Source organism: Nerophis ophidion, linkage group LG13 (assembly GCF_033978795.1).
Source record: "Nerophis ophidion isolate RoL-2023_Sa linkage group LG13, RoL_Noph_v1.0, whole genome shotgun sequence".
NCBI classification, from domain to species: domain Eukaryota; kingdom Metazoa; phylum Chordata; class Actinopteri; order Syngnathiformes; family Syngnathidae; genus Nerophis; species Nerophis ophidion.
The window spans coordinates 32094836-32112020 of record NC_084623.1 but is presented as its reverse complement, the minus strand read 5'-3'; the positions used below and the strand labels follow the sequence as shown (position 1 = coordinate 32112020).

General features: G+C 37.1%; 1 protein-coding gene across 1 annotated transcript; it reads right to left on the bottom strand.

Moving 5' to 3' along the window:
- Nucleotides 1-723: 723 nt before the first annotated feature.
- sdhdb (succinate dehydrogenase complex, subunit D, integral membrane protein b) lies at nucleotides 724-15900 on the bottom strand. Its single transcript, XM_061918789.1, has 4 exons — nucleotides 15767-15900; nucleotides 11373-11483; nucleotides 8838-8988; nucleotides 724-1622 (listed from the first exon to the last, which is right to left on the bottom strand). The coding sequence occupies exons 1-4, from the start codon at nucleotides 15813-15815 to the stop codon at nucleotides 1457-1459; spliced, it is 477 nt and encodes a 158-aa protein (XP_061774773.1). The 5' UTR covers nucleotides 15816-15900; the 3' UTR covers nucleotides 724-1456.
- Between the last annotated feature and the right edge of the window lie 1285 nt (nucleotides 15901-17185).

Genomic DNA, 17185 nt, shown 5'->3' with positions numbered 1-17185 from the left:
AAAGGAAAGGCCATGCAACACAGTGGTGAAAATGCCCTTGTGCCAACTTTTTTGCAACGTGTTGCTGCTAGTAAATTGTAAGTTAATGATTATTTGCAATAAAAAAGTTTATCTTCTCAGTTCAAACATTAAATATCTCATCTTTGCAGTCTATTCAATTAAATATAAGCTGAAAAGGATGTGCAAATCATTGTATTCTGTTTTTATTTACAATTTACACAAAGTGCCAACTCTGGTATTGTACATAAAGTATGTGACGAAGTGTGACTATTTTTGGATTTTCTTTATTGCACTTAATTTGTCAACTATGATGACAATGACAATTAAATATATTATATTGTATACATACCTTTTGTCATCACCACAGTCTTATTTCTAGGCCATTTTAAATTGTGTGGCCCACCGTGCCTTGAATTTGACACTTGTGACATACAACTGCTCAAACGGGGGAAAAAAGGTCCCTCAGTCAGGTTTATTACTACAAGACTTTTTACAAGTGTTAAAATTTTTAGGGTCAGAGGTCATTCCTAAGGCATTGGATGTGCATGGAGCAAGTGCTTCTAAATCAGTCACGTCTAACTTTATGGTCATAGCAGAGTCAATAGTTAGTAGTATGACTTTTGAAGCGTAAGTCATTAAAAATGGCCTCATAATTTTTCTATTTCCCATCTCAAAGCAATTTTTTACAGAGCAGCAGTGACAAGGACAATAAGGCTCCAAACAGACATTAAATAAACTTTTATTTTCCGAAGCTTTGATTTGTTTGCTGATTTATAGTGAATGATTGACACTCATAAATTGCTGGCAGATGAATATGTCAAACTCTACTCCTCATGTGCAACATTAAAAATACATCAGGTGGACGTTCAATGTTTCCCGTCAGTTACATTTAGCGTGTACTCGTGCAGGTTTGTAGAGAGTAGGCTGATAATCCATACATTGACACAAACACACGCACATTGTCGGCCAGCGTATATAGAACAATTTAGCCATGTTCTATGTGAAAAGTATCCTTATATTTCATTGTAATCCATATGAAAACTATGAAATGGACCTCGAGGAGGTGGCCAAACCCCAAATATAGTGGTAGGGTAAATGCTGACATTAAAATGTGTTATCTTGGATGGGTTATAAAACAAAAAGGTATGTACGCATTGCAGCCAAAACAAAATACATCATGCAGCAAATAGATCTTCAAAGAAAGAAATAATAAATTAGATGTCAAACACGACTGAGACACATTTAGTTGAAAATATGTCTGAAAGTCGTACGAACAGTAAAGAATAGTAGAGTACATTTCCACCCATGCAGCGCATGAAAAGAAAATTGAACAGGTAAGAAAATTGTCTGAGTCATGAAAGGAAATGATCAATGTGAGTTACAATATACATGAATATTGTCATAACTGTCATAATAATAAACACGTTCAGGTCAGTCTTCCAGTCCACAAGCATGTTTATTTGCTCCAAAGCAATGCGATAGCTTTGCAGATGCCCACGTCGTTGTAGTTGAAGTAACAAAGGCCAGCAAAAGTGACCGTCGACAGGAGGAAGAGAGCTGTGTTGGCGACCTTGACTTTGGTGTCTCCGTGGACATAATCTGTCAACACCTGCCCGAGGCCCCTAGGAGACAAAAATGTAGGAAAAAGTGTGTGTATATATATATATATATATATATATATATATATATATAGATAGTACTTTATTGATTCCTTCAGGAGAGTTCCTTCAGGAAAATTAAAAAAAAACACACATATATATATATATATATATATATATATATATATATATATATATATATATATATATATATATGATATATATATATATATATATCTATATATCAGGGGTCAGAAACCTTTACCACTCAAAGAGCCATTTTGACCCGTTTTACAAATTAAAGAAAACAATGGGAGCCACAAAACTCTTTTGAAATTTAAAAGGAGATTACACTGTCTAATCCCCTCCTGCTCCGGCCCAGCTGCACCAAATGATAATATAAATACATTTAATGAAGTCAAATTTAAATAAGGCAATGAGAGAAGTATCCTACACTTCTCTTTTGTAAAATAAATCTGAACAGCCGATACGGGCATCTACATCAACTATATGATTTGCCTGAGAAGCTGGACAGGACAAAAAAATAGTAATAATAAAATAAAATAAAATAAAAAAAGTTTTAAAAATAAAATGAAATAACACTGCATATAAAGTTTTTTTTTCCCTTTGTGCTATGTATAAACAAACTATTATGGGTTACATTTATGAAATCAATGACCGACTGCAGAGAAAATGAAATACAATTTCTGCATGCAACAAAACGTTTTTAACTCCGAAAAAGACGTCGGGTTGAAGGTGAAGTAAAATACTCAATGTCTGTTTAAGTCCTCCTTGTAGTAATGAAAAAACAAAACACCAAACTTAAACTATCTACTGGCAGAGAACCAAAAATGCCATCCTCTGTGCCGTCATTACTGGCGCCGAGCAGTCAGCTGCCAACCTCAATAATAAAATGTCTATTTCACCGAACAATTAAAAAATTTAAATATATGCAAAATTATAAGAAATTAAAATATTTATCATACTTGGTTAAGGTGATTTCTGCTCCTGAACCGCAGGGCACAGCGTCTCCACATCAGGGGTGTATGACGTCACCTTTATCTTCATACAGGATTGTAAGCTCTCATCTGAGGCGTGTGCGATGTTAGTTTTTAATGAAGTTCATGTTGGAGAACACCTGATCACATATGTGGATCCAAAGATCGACAGGACTCAAAGTGCATACTTTTTCTTGTTCACATAAAAGTTGGGGATGCAAGTTTCGAACACAAGTTTGTCCGGTTTGAGGAGGTTTTCAATATCACACCATTTGTAATTATGCACAAGAACGACCTTCTGGCGTGAAACATCTTCAAAGTCCGCTGTCAGGCACTTTAACTTGGACACCCACATGTCTTTGTCCGCGTCTCCGTCCTGCAGCGCATGGTGCATCCCTTGATGTGCGCGGCCATGGGCGTGTCCCGAGGTTTGACAAGCAGAGCCCAAGGATGAGTGCGCATTCAAATGCGCTCTGGCCATGACAAGTCCTGCTAACAACAGGCAACTAATCTTGGCGCTACATTATCTCGACTGCAAAAATAAGGTTGACCACATTTTGGCAGAAAAACATTCTGATGGACTTCCATCTTCTACTCCTGCCTCATCGATAGCACATCTCCGCATGTAGAACGGCAACAGCTGGACGTTGCATGGGAGAGCTACCTGAGGCTACTATAAACTATCAGCAACTGTCCAGACAAAGTGAAGATAGACTATTTCCATACACGTCATCTTTGACATCATACAGTACTATCTGTTCACGGCTTGGTTCCAATGGTAGAGCGGCTGTCCAGAAACTCGAGGGTTCCTGGTTCAAATCCAGCCTCGGCCATCTAAGTCATCTCCGTTGTGCCATTGGGAAACCCACTTTACCCACCTTGCTCCCAGCTTAATGAAGATCATGGGTTTCACTTTGTAAAGCACTTTGAGTCACGAGAGAAAAAGCATTATAAAAATATAATTCACTTCACTTTTAAATTCTTCAAATGTACTAACATTTTAAAAGCATGCATGTACATAAATCGTCACAGCTATTGCTCTATATTTTGTTGATGCACCTTTGGCAGCAATTACAGCTTCAAGTCTTTTTGAATACAATGCCACAAGTTGGCACACCTATCTTTGGGCAGTTTCACTTTTTTCTCTTTGCAGCACCTCTCAAGCTCCATCGGGTTGGATGGGAAGAGTTGGTTTTCATCCACGATGTCTCTGTACATTACTGCATTCATCTTAGTTTAGTCAGGGAGGTGACTAAGAACTTGACGGCCACTCTGTGGAAAGGGGGAGAACCTTCGAGAAGGACAACCCTCTCAGCAGCAAAGCACCAATCAAGCAATGTCTTCGTAAAAAGTTTGCCAAAATGCACCTGAAAGATTCTCAGACCATGAGAAACTAAATGTGATCTGATAAGACAAACATTGAACTATTTAGCACGAATGCCAGCCATCATGGTTGGAGGAAACCAGTCACCGCTCATCACCAGGCCAATACCATCCCTACAGTGAAGCATGGTGGTAGAATCATCATGTTGTCAGGATGTTTTTCAGTGGCGGGAACTAGGAGACTAGTCAGGATAGAGGGTAAGATGAATACAGCACCAACAGAGACATCAAAGATGAAAACCAACGCTTCCCATCCAATCTTATGAGTTTGAGAGGCGCTGCAAAGAGCAGTGGGCTAAGAAGAATGAGCGAAACTGCCCAAAGAAAGGTGTGCCAAGCTTGTGGCATCTTATTCAAAAAAACTTGAAGCTGTAATTGCTGCCAAAGATGCGTCCACAAAGTACTGAGCAAATACTGTGAATAATTATGTACATGTTTTTTTCTTTTTTAATACATTTGCAAAAAAATGTTTTTAAAACTTTTCACATTGTCATTATGGGTAATTTATCTGTAGAATTTTGAGGACAAAAATGATTTTTTTCCATTTTGGGAAAACGCTGTAACAACAAAATGGGGAAAAAATGCGGTGTGAATACTTTCCGAATGCACTGTACATAGTACATTAAATAAAAAACATGATTAGAACAACCACTTCAGTTATTAAAACACAGCTTTATAAAATATTGATAGTTGAATCGTTAAATAGAATTCTCGAAAAATATTTGCTTTAAATTTTTTTAGGCATTACAATGCATCAAAAATTCTGTTAGGATACTTTATAATGAATACAGCATGCAGGTCATTGCACTGTTATCCATGCTTGTAAATTCAATGTGTTAATTCATCTTTATCCAAATCTCCCCTCAGTCTCTTTAGTTGTTGCCATACATATCACAGTGCATCAAAACAACTCAACCGTATCGGTTAAACACTCATATGTCCAATTTTTTTGGACACCAACAACCAAGTTTATAGGCTTCATTAGGTTCACTAAGTGTCCCAAATCTTTGATGCTTTTTAATCCTATCAGGCGTAGACTCAAAAGTCATACATTACAGTTCACTGCACCAATGTCGCCATCAAATGGCATTAAGAGGACATAATCCAGTCTTCCAAAATACCCACCTGGCCTGGAAGTCCTAGTTTAGGGGGATTTATCACTTCTCATGACTGGGATTTGTGGCATTCACCTGCCAAATTGTTTAGTTAACACTAACTGACGGGAAACACAGTTTTCCAATGCCAAACTCAACCCACTTTCACGGGTCTGCAAGCAGACAAAAATAAGAGCCAGTTGAAATCTACTTACAGCAGTTGGGGGTCATGGATTTTTTTGTTCATTTTTGGAAAACTGGGCAGCAAAGTGTTGTAATGACAAAATTGATTGGGTTTGAGAAACTGTACCAGACAATTTATAAAAGAGTTTAGGTCAATACAGCAGTTAATAGTAATGGCCAAGATTGTGGTTTAAGCACACTCCTTACAGTACATACATACATTAGGTAAATGTAAAGCTCATTTTTTAGCCAAAGTTTATAGTCAAGGAAGCCTCAGGCATATGTCTTAGTCATCTATTACTTTTACAATCATAGGTCATTGTTTTGTGTGCTCTTGTGTCATTACCATTAGTGTTGGGGAACTTTCAAAAATGAACCAATATGGTGCCAAATCCCAATACCTGGGAATAGATACCGTTCAACAGTATCAATTTTCTGTACTATTGTGTTTGATCATGTGTTAATAGTATACAATTTTCCTCATTTAACACAGACCTGATAACTTTCCTGTTGTTATATCTTGTTTTCTTACACTTTTAAATCTCATTTGAAAAGTATTATATTGCAAATTATGCATACAGTTACAATTCCATGATGTTAGATGGGAGTCGTGTAAAGGCTACAGTGTGTTGCCATAATCAGGGATTTTGCCATTAAGTAGAACGTTCCTGTCTTGTCTTTTTACTGAGTCCTACAAATTGTTTATGCTGTAAGTATTACAGTACTATTACATACTGATTGGAATATGAATCTTAGTTGTAGTTTTGATAACAAATTTGGAAGTACTGACATGGTCACGTAAAATCGATAATGCTATCAGTATCATTTATATAGCATTTCCAATGTAAATTAGCATTGAGCCAGCACATTTTTTAAAAAGTGGAGCTTTACTGTAATTTTGAGTGTCTTCTATCTTGCAAGCTTGATTTCTTGTCATGGAAAATTGCAATATTACCTAATCAGTCACAGCGGCTATGATTGCTTCTGCACTAAATACTTAAACTGACACGAAGTCTGCAACCAAACGTTATGGCATGTGTAACAACGATATCGTGATGTGGTATAGTTTACTTTGGTACAAAGCAGTTATGACAGAATTTGGTCGGTACCTATGAATGTACCAAGTTCATTACCCATCGCTAATCACCCTCTGCTTTCTCAGTCTCTCTCTCTGTCCACTGTGGTTGGTGGTCCCTGTTTCTGAAGATGTGGCCTGCAATGGCACGATTGCACCTTTATACATTTACATTTACAGTATCTATTAATCTTTAGTGGTGGTGACGTCAGTAACACTGGAACTGGAAGCACAAGATTACGGTTGGTGTCGTACTGTGACTATTATTTTTGTTGATACGGCTGTTGTGACCATTGTTCTCTTGCCTCTTTCCCGTTTGATGAACCCCTCTGTCCTGTTTTCTTTGACCTTATCTTAAACCACCTGGTCAAGACAGATGGCTTCCCAACACAGCCTGAGTTCTGTTTGAAGTTTTTCTTTGCCTCCATTGCCAAGTTCACTTTCCATTAGAATTTTTGGGAAGAACTTATATAATTGATTCATCTCAACAAGGGTTAATGAGATGCAATTGGAATGTTTGGTCTATCTTAGAAAACTTTTTGCCTCTCGATTACGACACGCCCTATCTCCCACATACAACACTGTCTGTTCATCCATCCATTTTCTACCGCTTTTCCCTTTTGGGGTGCGGGGGGTGCTGGAGCCTATCACAGCTGCATTTGGGTGGAAGGCGGCGTACACCCTGGACAAGTCGCCACCTCATCGCAGGGCCTGTCTGTTCAACCATTCCTAAAACACTCTGCAATTTAGCCTCCAACCTATACCATGAGTTAGAAATATTCTGGTCACAGAAGCCTTTGTGCTATTTGTTTACGACTGTTGAAATCCTGCGCATTGGGGTTTGGGTTACAAAAACACTTGATTCCAAAGTCATAAAATAACCCTAAATAGTTACCCCCCCAGTGGCAAGAGCTTAATGTTGCCAACTCGGCCGCTGTCGCTTAATCTAGTGACTTTCCAATCACCTTGGCGACATTTCTTTGTAAACATTTGCCTATTGTACGCAGCCTTAGTCACTTGCTCAGTTTTTCGGTGTATGTGTGTGTCTCTGTGACACAATTTTAACAACTAGCAAGCTAGCTCATCATGTCAGTCAGTGCAGAGGAGACCCACATCCCTTCAAACTGCAAATGAAACGCGCATGTTTAGCTAACAGTTGACGTGCGTAATACCTGGGTAATATATGAGAAAAACAGTGTGGGTGGATGGTTGAAATGTCAAGATTCGGGTTTAAAAAAAAAATTTGAGGAATGTACACATTCATTTAAATCAAAGTTCCCTGGACATTTAGGAGTTTCAGGAAAACCGGGAATGTTTGAAAATATTGATAGCACAATTTTCCTTGATTATATGAATGGGTTGGGTTTTTTTTTTTTGAATCGGTTGAAAAATTTAATAACAATTTCCATATAAGGGGTATTTTGGAATTCTTAGAATATTAGGAAGACCTGGAATTTTGAACAAAGTAGTTTAGTTGTACCAACGGAGAGAAATTATTTGAAGGTGGAATGGTTAAAAACGGTTGAAAAATGTGGACTGTGAAAGAAATGAAAATAGGACTTTGGAAAAAACGGGAATTGTGAACAAAACCTTTGTTCAACAAGTATGGCTACCAAGCCCCAAAATGCATTGCAAAATCACATGGCTTTTTAAGCCCCATAGTCCTTAAGCAGCTGCAAATAACCATGGAAACTGACTGTGCTGGATGTTTTTGTAAAGTGTTCTGTTACGTTATTAGCTATGCTACTTGTTATCAATTTTAAGTTGTGTTGGACTTTGTATATATTCACCGTGAGCTGAGTGTTAGTTTTGCGGGAAGAGAAAATTTCTTTGTTGCATTATCAGAGCAGCAATAACAATTGTTAAAAAAAGATTATTAAAAAAAAATCGCATTCCTAAAAATTAATGTCAGAAAATACTCAAGCTTTTATAGCACAAGCCTATGGTCACTGTGGATGGCTTTGTAAATATAATTACATTTTGGGCAATCGATTACACAATTGCTCACTCAAGTATTTTATGGTATTTTTGAAGAACAATTTTTAAGGGTTTTGAATTGCCTTTACTCTTTGAAAACTGTGCTAGTGAGGACCGTTCTAAAGAAGGGTGTTTTAATAACTACTAACATGTATTCATTCAACTTAAAGTTCTTAAGATTTTAGAAAAAATAATTTTACATCAGGTCAATTACTTTTTAAAAATAAGTACCATTTAAGGAAGACGTCAGTCTGGTTTCAGAATGAACCACAGTAGAGACAATAATTTACAAAATTTTAAACAATATCAAGTAGAATTTAGATAATAAAAAGCCCTCATTGTTGGTTCTGCTGGATCAAAGCGCTGGTTAGTACACCTGGGGTTTCAAAATGTGTTTACATTGAGGTCCATATCGCATTTATGGCTGCCTTCAAGGGACCGTTTGTAACATGAAAGATTATTGTGATTTACTATTTTGATTCCTATGCCCAGTCATTAACCTTTTATTGCCCTGTTATTTTCATCTTACCAGTGTCCATGGAGGGTGAGTGCAGCAGCCAGAGAATAATCTATAGCAGGACAGGGGTGAAAATAGGCCACAGGCCCCATGGCCAGGAGCAGGATGCTCAGCACTCGCTCAGCTGTCCAATGCAGAGAGGCGGCTTGAGAGCCAGAACTTGCTGTAAATTTAAGAAACAACTATTACATATGGAATTCCACATCTAAGAACTCAATCGTATGCACCAGTATCATGTACGTCACCTTTCAAAATCAATTAAATGCATCCGTTTATAGTGTTCAAAAGTTTAAAGAAAACAAAGTAAAAATTGACAGGAAAAAATACATAATGACCAAATAAATAATAAATATCCATCCATACATCCATTTTTTACCACTTGTCCCTTTTGGGGTCATGGAGGGTGCTGGAGCATATCTCAATATGATACTTTATTTGAATATTATAATTTAAAAAAACATACAGAACAACTGACATTCTATTATTGTAACATACAGTAAATATACAAAATTGATAAAAACTGAAATATTGTAATAAAAAAATATAAAAACTTAATAACTAATTAATTCAGGATTAAGGATATCAAACAATGTTTTATTGCAGCCAATTCACGACAGAAGTTATATCAGGGCACTTCACACATGAACCCCATATGAGTAAATATATTCCGATACACACAAGGAAACAACTCTCTCGGGAAACAACCTTGAACATCGATCAGTTGGGGTGAGCTAGAGAGACGGAGGGTAGATGTATAACAAAGCATAAACAGAAGATCAGACATGCTTGTTTACATGAAACAACAATGACTGAATGGATTCACGATAAATTATAACAGACAGTGTGCTTTTCATTGCATATTAAATAAATTGATTCAGAATATCAGACAATATTAACCTGACTCTCGCCAGATCCTTGTCGTTCACTGAGCTCCACACAGGGATCTGGGAGTTCTCAATAGGAGATGTATTTCAGAAGGTGGGACCTTGTAAAAAAAATCATTGTATATGACTGGATAAACCACTCGTCCGTTATCATGAATGATGTGCTACTTCAACCACTCACATCGAAATCAACCCGTGACGCTGATGAGAGCGATGCTGGGAAATCCAAACCCGGCCGGAAGTAGAGCCAAAACATCCTTGCCACCAATAAATACCTTCAAAACCGTTCTCTGTTCATCTTTTAAATAATAAATATTTGATCGATGTTGCAAAACAGTTGCAATAGCAGAATCAATGTCAGCACACGACTCCTCGCTATGTGCCGCCATTGTTGTTTGAATCAAACAGTCCCTTCGGCGCTACGTAACATTTATGAAATCCCGCCCAGTGATCCTGATTGGTTCATTATTTTTGGCCATCTTGAAGGAATTTGCAATGCTTTCGAGCCCAGACCCTTGTGTTGAGCTCAGCGAACTAAAAGGGTCTGGCGAGAGTCAGGTTAACACAATGTGGTTCTTATTATATCATAAATTATTTCAGGACACATATCAGACACTGGTTTTCATTAAATAGTAAATGATTTAATTTGGAATAAAAAAAAGATACAACAATGTGTTTTTATTAAATAATAAATGAATGTATCTACAATAAACAATATCAGCCACTGTATCTTTTATTCAATATTAAATTAATCAATTTAGTATAAACGATATCAGCCCCCACGACCCCGAAAGGGACAAGCGGTAGGAAATGGATGGAAAATGGATATCAAACATTGGCTTTCGATAAATAAATAATAAATTTAAGATAAATATATCAGACCGCAGGGCAACAAGGTGGAACAGGGCATAGTGCGTATGCCTCACAATAAGAAGGTCCTCAGTTCGATCTCCAGGCTCAAAGTCTTTCTGAGAGGAGTTTGCATGTGACTGCTTGTCCAGGGTCTACACCGCCTTCCGTCCGCATGCAGCTGAGATAGGCTCCAGGCAACCCCCGCGACCCCGAAAGGACAAGCGGTAGAAAATGGATGGATGGATGGATGCTTGGGTTCCCTTTGGGTACTTGGGCTTCCTCCCACCTCCAAATAAATGCACCTGGGGATTGGTTAATTGGCAACACTAAATTGTCCCTATTTTTTGAATGTGAGTGTGAATGTTGTCTGTAAATATGTGTTGGCCCTGCGATGGGGTGGTGACTTGTCCAGGGTGTACGCCGCATTCCGCCAGAATGCAGCTGGGATAGGCTCCAGTCACCATGCGACCCCGAGAGGGACAAGCGGTAGGTAATGGATGAATGGATTGATGGATGTCAGACACTTTAGTATTCATTAAATCATTAATTCAGGATAAATTATATCAAACATTGTGGTTCTCAGCATTCTGCTACTTCAATATTCAAGTTTCAGCAAACTTATGATTATGGTAAGAAGGATTTACGTTGTCCTATTAAAAAAAAAAAAATACTTTTAATTGTTTCCTTTGTGCAACAAGGTTTGTTGGAAACAAAATACCTAAAACATTTTCATTGTGGCTTATTAAGCAGCACAGTTACCACTCACACAACACCCTGATTATACTTTCAGCATGTACTTTACCACACTCACCTTTCAAAGTTTGAGATGCATGAATCCTTGCAGTTAGAAGGTATGTCTGCTCCTGTTGTTTGTGCGGTACAACCAACGGCCTTGCCAGCAAAGCACTTCGGAAGAAAAGAGCTTAAGGGGTAAAAAAACAAGAGATTCACTTTTAAAAAAAGTACAAATTTGCATACATTTTCTTCCATTATTTAAATATAAAAACTCAACTGCAACAAATTATTAAAACAGGACATCGTAGACCAAGTTAGGGTTATAACAATATTAAAATGTAATATCACGATTATCGTGACTAAAATGATAATGGTTATAATTATCATCGCTGTATTGTTGAATGTGCTCAAAATGTACTTCTACACACGACATATTTTTACCAAGTTTTTTTTTTTTAATAATTAAAATAAATACACCCACTATTTTGCATGTTTTATGTTTCTTATGCCTCACTGAGAGTGTTTTAGTCTTAATATTTTATCTTTTGCAATGGCTATCGGCTGAGATTTTAATATTTTAAATATCTAAGATTTATGTAAACAAAAAGAATGGAACAAATAAAATCTATTATTTATTCATTCGAGCGGGCGTTGTGTGGTCCTACTGTGTTCAGCAAGCCTTGAACGCAGCGTAAAAGTACCTCCGTAAACATATCTCATAACGTAAACGTCTCGTAATCTTTGATCACTCACGCTAAGAAAAGCAAAGTTTGTAAGTTAAGTGTACACTATTAAGTAGTTTTGTTGCTCACACAGCAATGTTTTTTAAAAAGTTTGGATTTGGGTATGTCATTCTTTAAAGAGAAAAAACTTAAATGTATTTCATTATTATTTGTAACAATTCTTAATCAATAAAAAAATAATCCAAAATTAAATTCATTTTTTAATGTGTCCATCCCAGCCACTCAGGCAAATATTTATGTAGATGCCAATATCTGCTGTACGGATTTACTTTAGAAAAGCGAAGTGAGAGGTATTGTTCTGGTTGCCTTATTTATATTTGAATTGATTAAATGTTTGGGTAACATTTTATCAAACAAAACTAGTTTTCTTCTAAGTGATATAAAGAAAATATCAGAGCTGTCGTTTTGAATCAAGTATCTATTCTGAATCAAATCATTAACCCCACAAATCGAATCGTGTGGTGCCCAAAGATACACAGCCCTTTAAAAACACACAACATAAAAAAAACTTATGATTTAAACTTATAAGTATGGCTTTCAACATTAACGCATGTGATCAATAAAAAAATATCATGTTACCACAAAGGAATAAAAGGAAGACAGCTGCGTGCAATGCACAGGGACTGATGATAGTCAGAGCGGTGTGCTCTACGCCCTTCAAAACAAACTCAGACGAAACTTAACTGAGGTGATTGATTTGTATTGTAGCTACAAAGTTTCCTAATGTTGGCGCACATTAAGTTTAAAACAGCATTTGAGCGAAACATGAACGTGAGGATGGTGTTACTAACATGAATGCTACATTGGACAGCAAATAGTGACATGTGGCGGGCGTGCGCCACTTATGATTGTGTTGACTAGTTTTGATGACCCACTTTAACTTGCCTCCACTAACCTTAGCAAATTGTGACTCATCATACGAACAACAACCGATTATCATGGATTTTCTCTGTGTGTTTGGATGTTCTCATTCAGGTCATTGTATTTTCTCCATATTTTTTTGGCTAGGATTCACAATCCAATTTCTCTCTTTGTAGCTTTGATGTAAACTACCTAGCTACATGGGTCTAAAAGTAGCTAAGTTACAGAAACATATACCCAACAAAAAAGTAGCTAAGCTACCGCCAAGCTACTGGAAAATGTAGTTAAGCTATTCTATGTATTAAATACACAAAATTAAAGTCTGCTTACAGCGGAGCCAATGGGAGCTCCACTATTCCGCCCATAAAATCCAATAAATAACCATTTAAAAAGCACCAACAATATTCTATTTACATTTTGTGACTTGAATATTAAACAAGTATTACTGAGATTGTTATTATAAGCACTAACACCGACGAAACTATTTATAGCGGCGACATAATCCCTCCCGTTTGTCCCTATGTTTACATCATCGAGTGGTCTGCTGTTTCCGCGCTTCCTTGCTCCCTGTATATGTATTGGAGATAATAAACCAGTGGTTCTCAAATGGGGGTACGCGTACCCCTGGGGGCACTTGAAGGTATGCCAAGGGGTACGCAAGATTTTTTTTTAAATATTCTAAAAATAGCCACAATTCAAAAATCCTTTTATATATATTTATTGAATAATACTTCAACAAAATATTGATGTAAGTTCATAAACTGTGAAAAGAAATTCAGTGTTGACAGCTAGATTTTTTGTGGACATGTTCCATAAATGTTGATGTTAAAGATTTCTTTTTTTTTTTAAGAAATGTTTAGAATTAAGTTCATGTATCCAGATGGATCTCTATTACAATCCCCAAAGAGGGCACTTTAAAGGCCAACTGAAATCAATCAATCAATCAATGTTTACTTATATAGCCCTAAATCACTAGTGAGATGTTCTTATTCAAACGGGGATAGCAGGTCCATTCTATGTGTCATACTTGATCAGTTCACGATATTGCCATATTTTTGCTGAAAGGATTTAGTAGAGAACATCGACGATAAAGTTTGCAACTTTTGCTGCTGATAAAAAAAGCCTTGCCTTTACCGGAAGTCGCAGACGATGACGTCACAAGGGTGAGGGCTCCTCACATCCTCACATTGTTTATAATGGGAGCCTGCAGCAGCAAGAGCTATTCGGACCGTGAAAACAACAATTTCCCCATTAATTTGAGCGAGGATGAAAGATTCGTGGATGATGATATTGATAGCGAAGAACTGGAAAAAAACAAATAAATTAAAAATAAAGTAAAAAAAAAAAAGGCGATTGCATTGGGACGGCTTCAGATGTTTTTAGACACAATTACTAGGATAATTCTGGGAAATCCCTTATCTTTCGATTGGGTTGCTACTGTTTTAGTGAGATTAAATAGTACCTGATAGTCGGACGGGTGTGTCCACGGGTGTCTTGAGGCCAGTCACTGAAGGAAGTCGACTAAAGCTGCATAGACGGCGCAAGCTCAGCTGATCTCCGGTAAAAGGCGACTTTTTACTACCACAATTTTCTCACCGAAACCTGCCGGTTGACAAGTGGTCGGGAACCATGTTCGCTTGACCGCTCTGATCCATAGTAAAGCTTCACCTCCGGGAATTTTAAACAAGGAATCACCGTGTGTTTGTGTGGCTAAAGGCTAAAGCTTCCCAACTCGATCTTTCTACTTTGACTTCTCCATTATTAATTGAACAAATTGCAAAAGATTCAGCGACACAGATTTCCAGAATACTGTTTAACTGCGCGATGAAAAGTGACGACTTTTAGCCGCAAGTGTTGCTGTGCTAATATATCCTCTACAGTCCGTGACGTCACGCGTCATCATTCCGCGACGTTTTCAAAAAGAAACTACGCGGGAAATTTAAAATTGCAATTTAGTAAACTAAACCGGTCGTATTGGCATGTGTTGCAATGTTAATATTTCATCATTGATGTATAAACTATCAGACTGCGTGGTCGGTAGTAGTGGGTTTCAGTAGGCCTTTAAGGTGATGATTACTTCTGTGTGTAGAAACCTTTATTAATAATTGAATCACTTGTTTATTTTTAAACAAGTTTTCAGTTATTTTTATATCTTTTTTTCCAAATAGTTCAAGAAAGACCACTACAAATTAGCCATATTTTCCACGTTTATACAATTGAATAAATCAGAAACTGATGATATAATGCTGTATTTTACTTCTTTATCTCTTTTTTTCAACCAAAAATGCTTTGCTCTGATTAGGGGGTACTTGAATTAATAAAATGTTCACAGGGGGTACATCACTGAAAAAAGGTTGAGAACCACTGTAATAAATTAATGCATCTCACCTGGGAAGTAGATGGCTGGAATACAATCCGATACAATCCAAAATGTCATGTCTTTTTGCACTCAAATATGAAATTAACAGCAAAGAATCGTCTAAAAATTCAACTTCGACCTAATTTCAGAAAAAATTACACATTTTCTTGAGTTGTTTTTTTACTGAAGAATGTCACGCCCAAGTTGCTGACACGTTCCTCTTCGTGTCGAATCATTTATACAACATTACTTAGCTTTAATATATACAAAATTGCGTAATTTTCAGAAAAAATAAACTGTTTGGGGCGTAATTCATATTCATACAAACAGGATAGCCAAACTAAAGGCATGATCTTGAAAACAGCGTCACCGTTCTCCTACATAATAAAGTGTCTGGCAGTACTTAGAAAACATTCGACCCGCCTGCCTTTACTGCATTGCTGTTTGAAAAAAAAAAACAATCTGCAAAAAAATGATAATTGGTAACACAAAGCCTAGTATGCTTACGTGGAACTCCTTTACGACAAACAGAAGTTAGCCTGAAGACAGCCGCCATGATGATCAGCTTTGAATCCGCCGACCAAGGTCACGACAGCTAGTTTAACCCGGAAGTTGTTGTTGAGTCATCCGGTGTAAATATGCTGTATTTGATATTAGATAGAAATTGGTAAACGCCATTAAAATCGACTGGAACAAGATTATTACATTATACATTATTTATAACAATTATACATATATTTATTTTGATAAAGCTTCATGCATGACTTTTCTTCTTTGAATATTTTTTTCCAAGACTTAGACAACCGAATGTCGAGGGCTTTTCAGTGTTTTTTTTTTTTGTTTGTTTTTTTAACAACAAACCTATATTTACAATTCACACACAAGTCAAGACACTTTCAACATAAAGGAAACAAAACAAAAGCAAATACAGATAGAGTAATAATACTCACAAATATGGGAAAAAAAGACAAAAAGGGATATCAATTTAAGGGCTTTTGTACTCTTAATCATTCTCTCAGATTTGATTGATAATTGTAACTCATAAAGCCAATAAGAAAATATAAGCCTTACTTTCATGAATTGACATTTATGTAGACAATTTTTTTGCCTTGGGCATAATAATGTTGACAAGTACCGTATTTCCTTTAATTGCCGCAGGGCATATAGTATGCGCCTGCCTTGAATTACTGCCGGATCAAACTCGCTTCCCAAAATAATTAGCGCAAGCTTAGTATTACCGCAACACTAAATTGGCCCCTAGTGTGTGAATGTGAGTGTGAATGTTGTCTGTCTATCTGTGTTGGCCCTGCGATGAGGTGGCGACTTGTCCAGGGTGTACCCCGCCTTCTGCCCGATTGTAGCTGAGATAGGCGCCAGCGCCCCCCGCGACCCCGAAAGGGAATAAGCGGTAGAAAATGGATGGATGGATAGTATTACCGCCTGGTCAAACTCGTGACGTCACGAGTGACATTTCCCCTGTCATCATTTTCAAAATGGAGGAGGCTAATTTCAATACCGGTAATTTGAAATCGCATAAAGGGAAGAAGATCAAGAGCTATTCAGTAGGATTAAAGGTCCAAGCTTACATCACACTCAAAGTTTTACTGCATACCTTTGGTTAGTGCCGGAGTGAAAAGAGGTTTTAAAATAATTTGCGCATGCTTACTTTTCCACATGCCTTTGGTAAGCGCAGGAGTGAGAAGAGGTTTTAAATTAATTAGCGCCCCGGCGGCAATTCAAGGAAATACGGTATGTAACAGTCTTTTACAAAAAAAAAAAAAAGATTTCTTCTATAGAGAATGGGGACATCTCCACATCTTTGTTTCTCAAGCAATCTCTGATCTCCTTCCCAAAACACATGTACACTCTCACATATAACATATGATTAACATCGTCTACCTCAGACATCAACCTCTCAGGGGATTT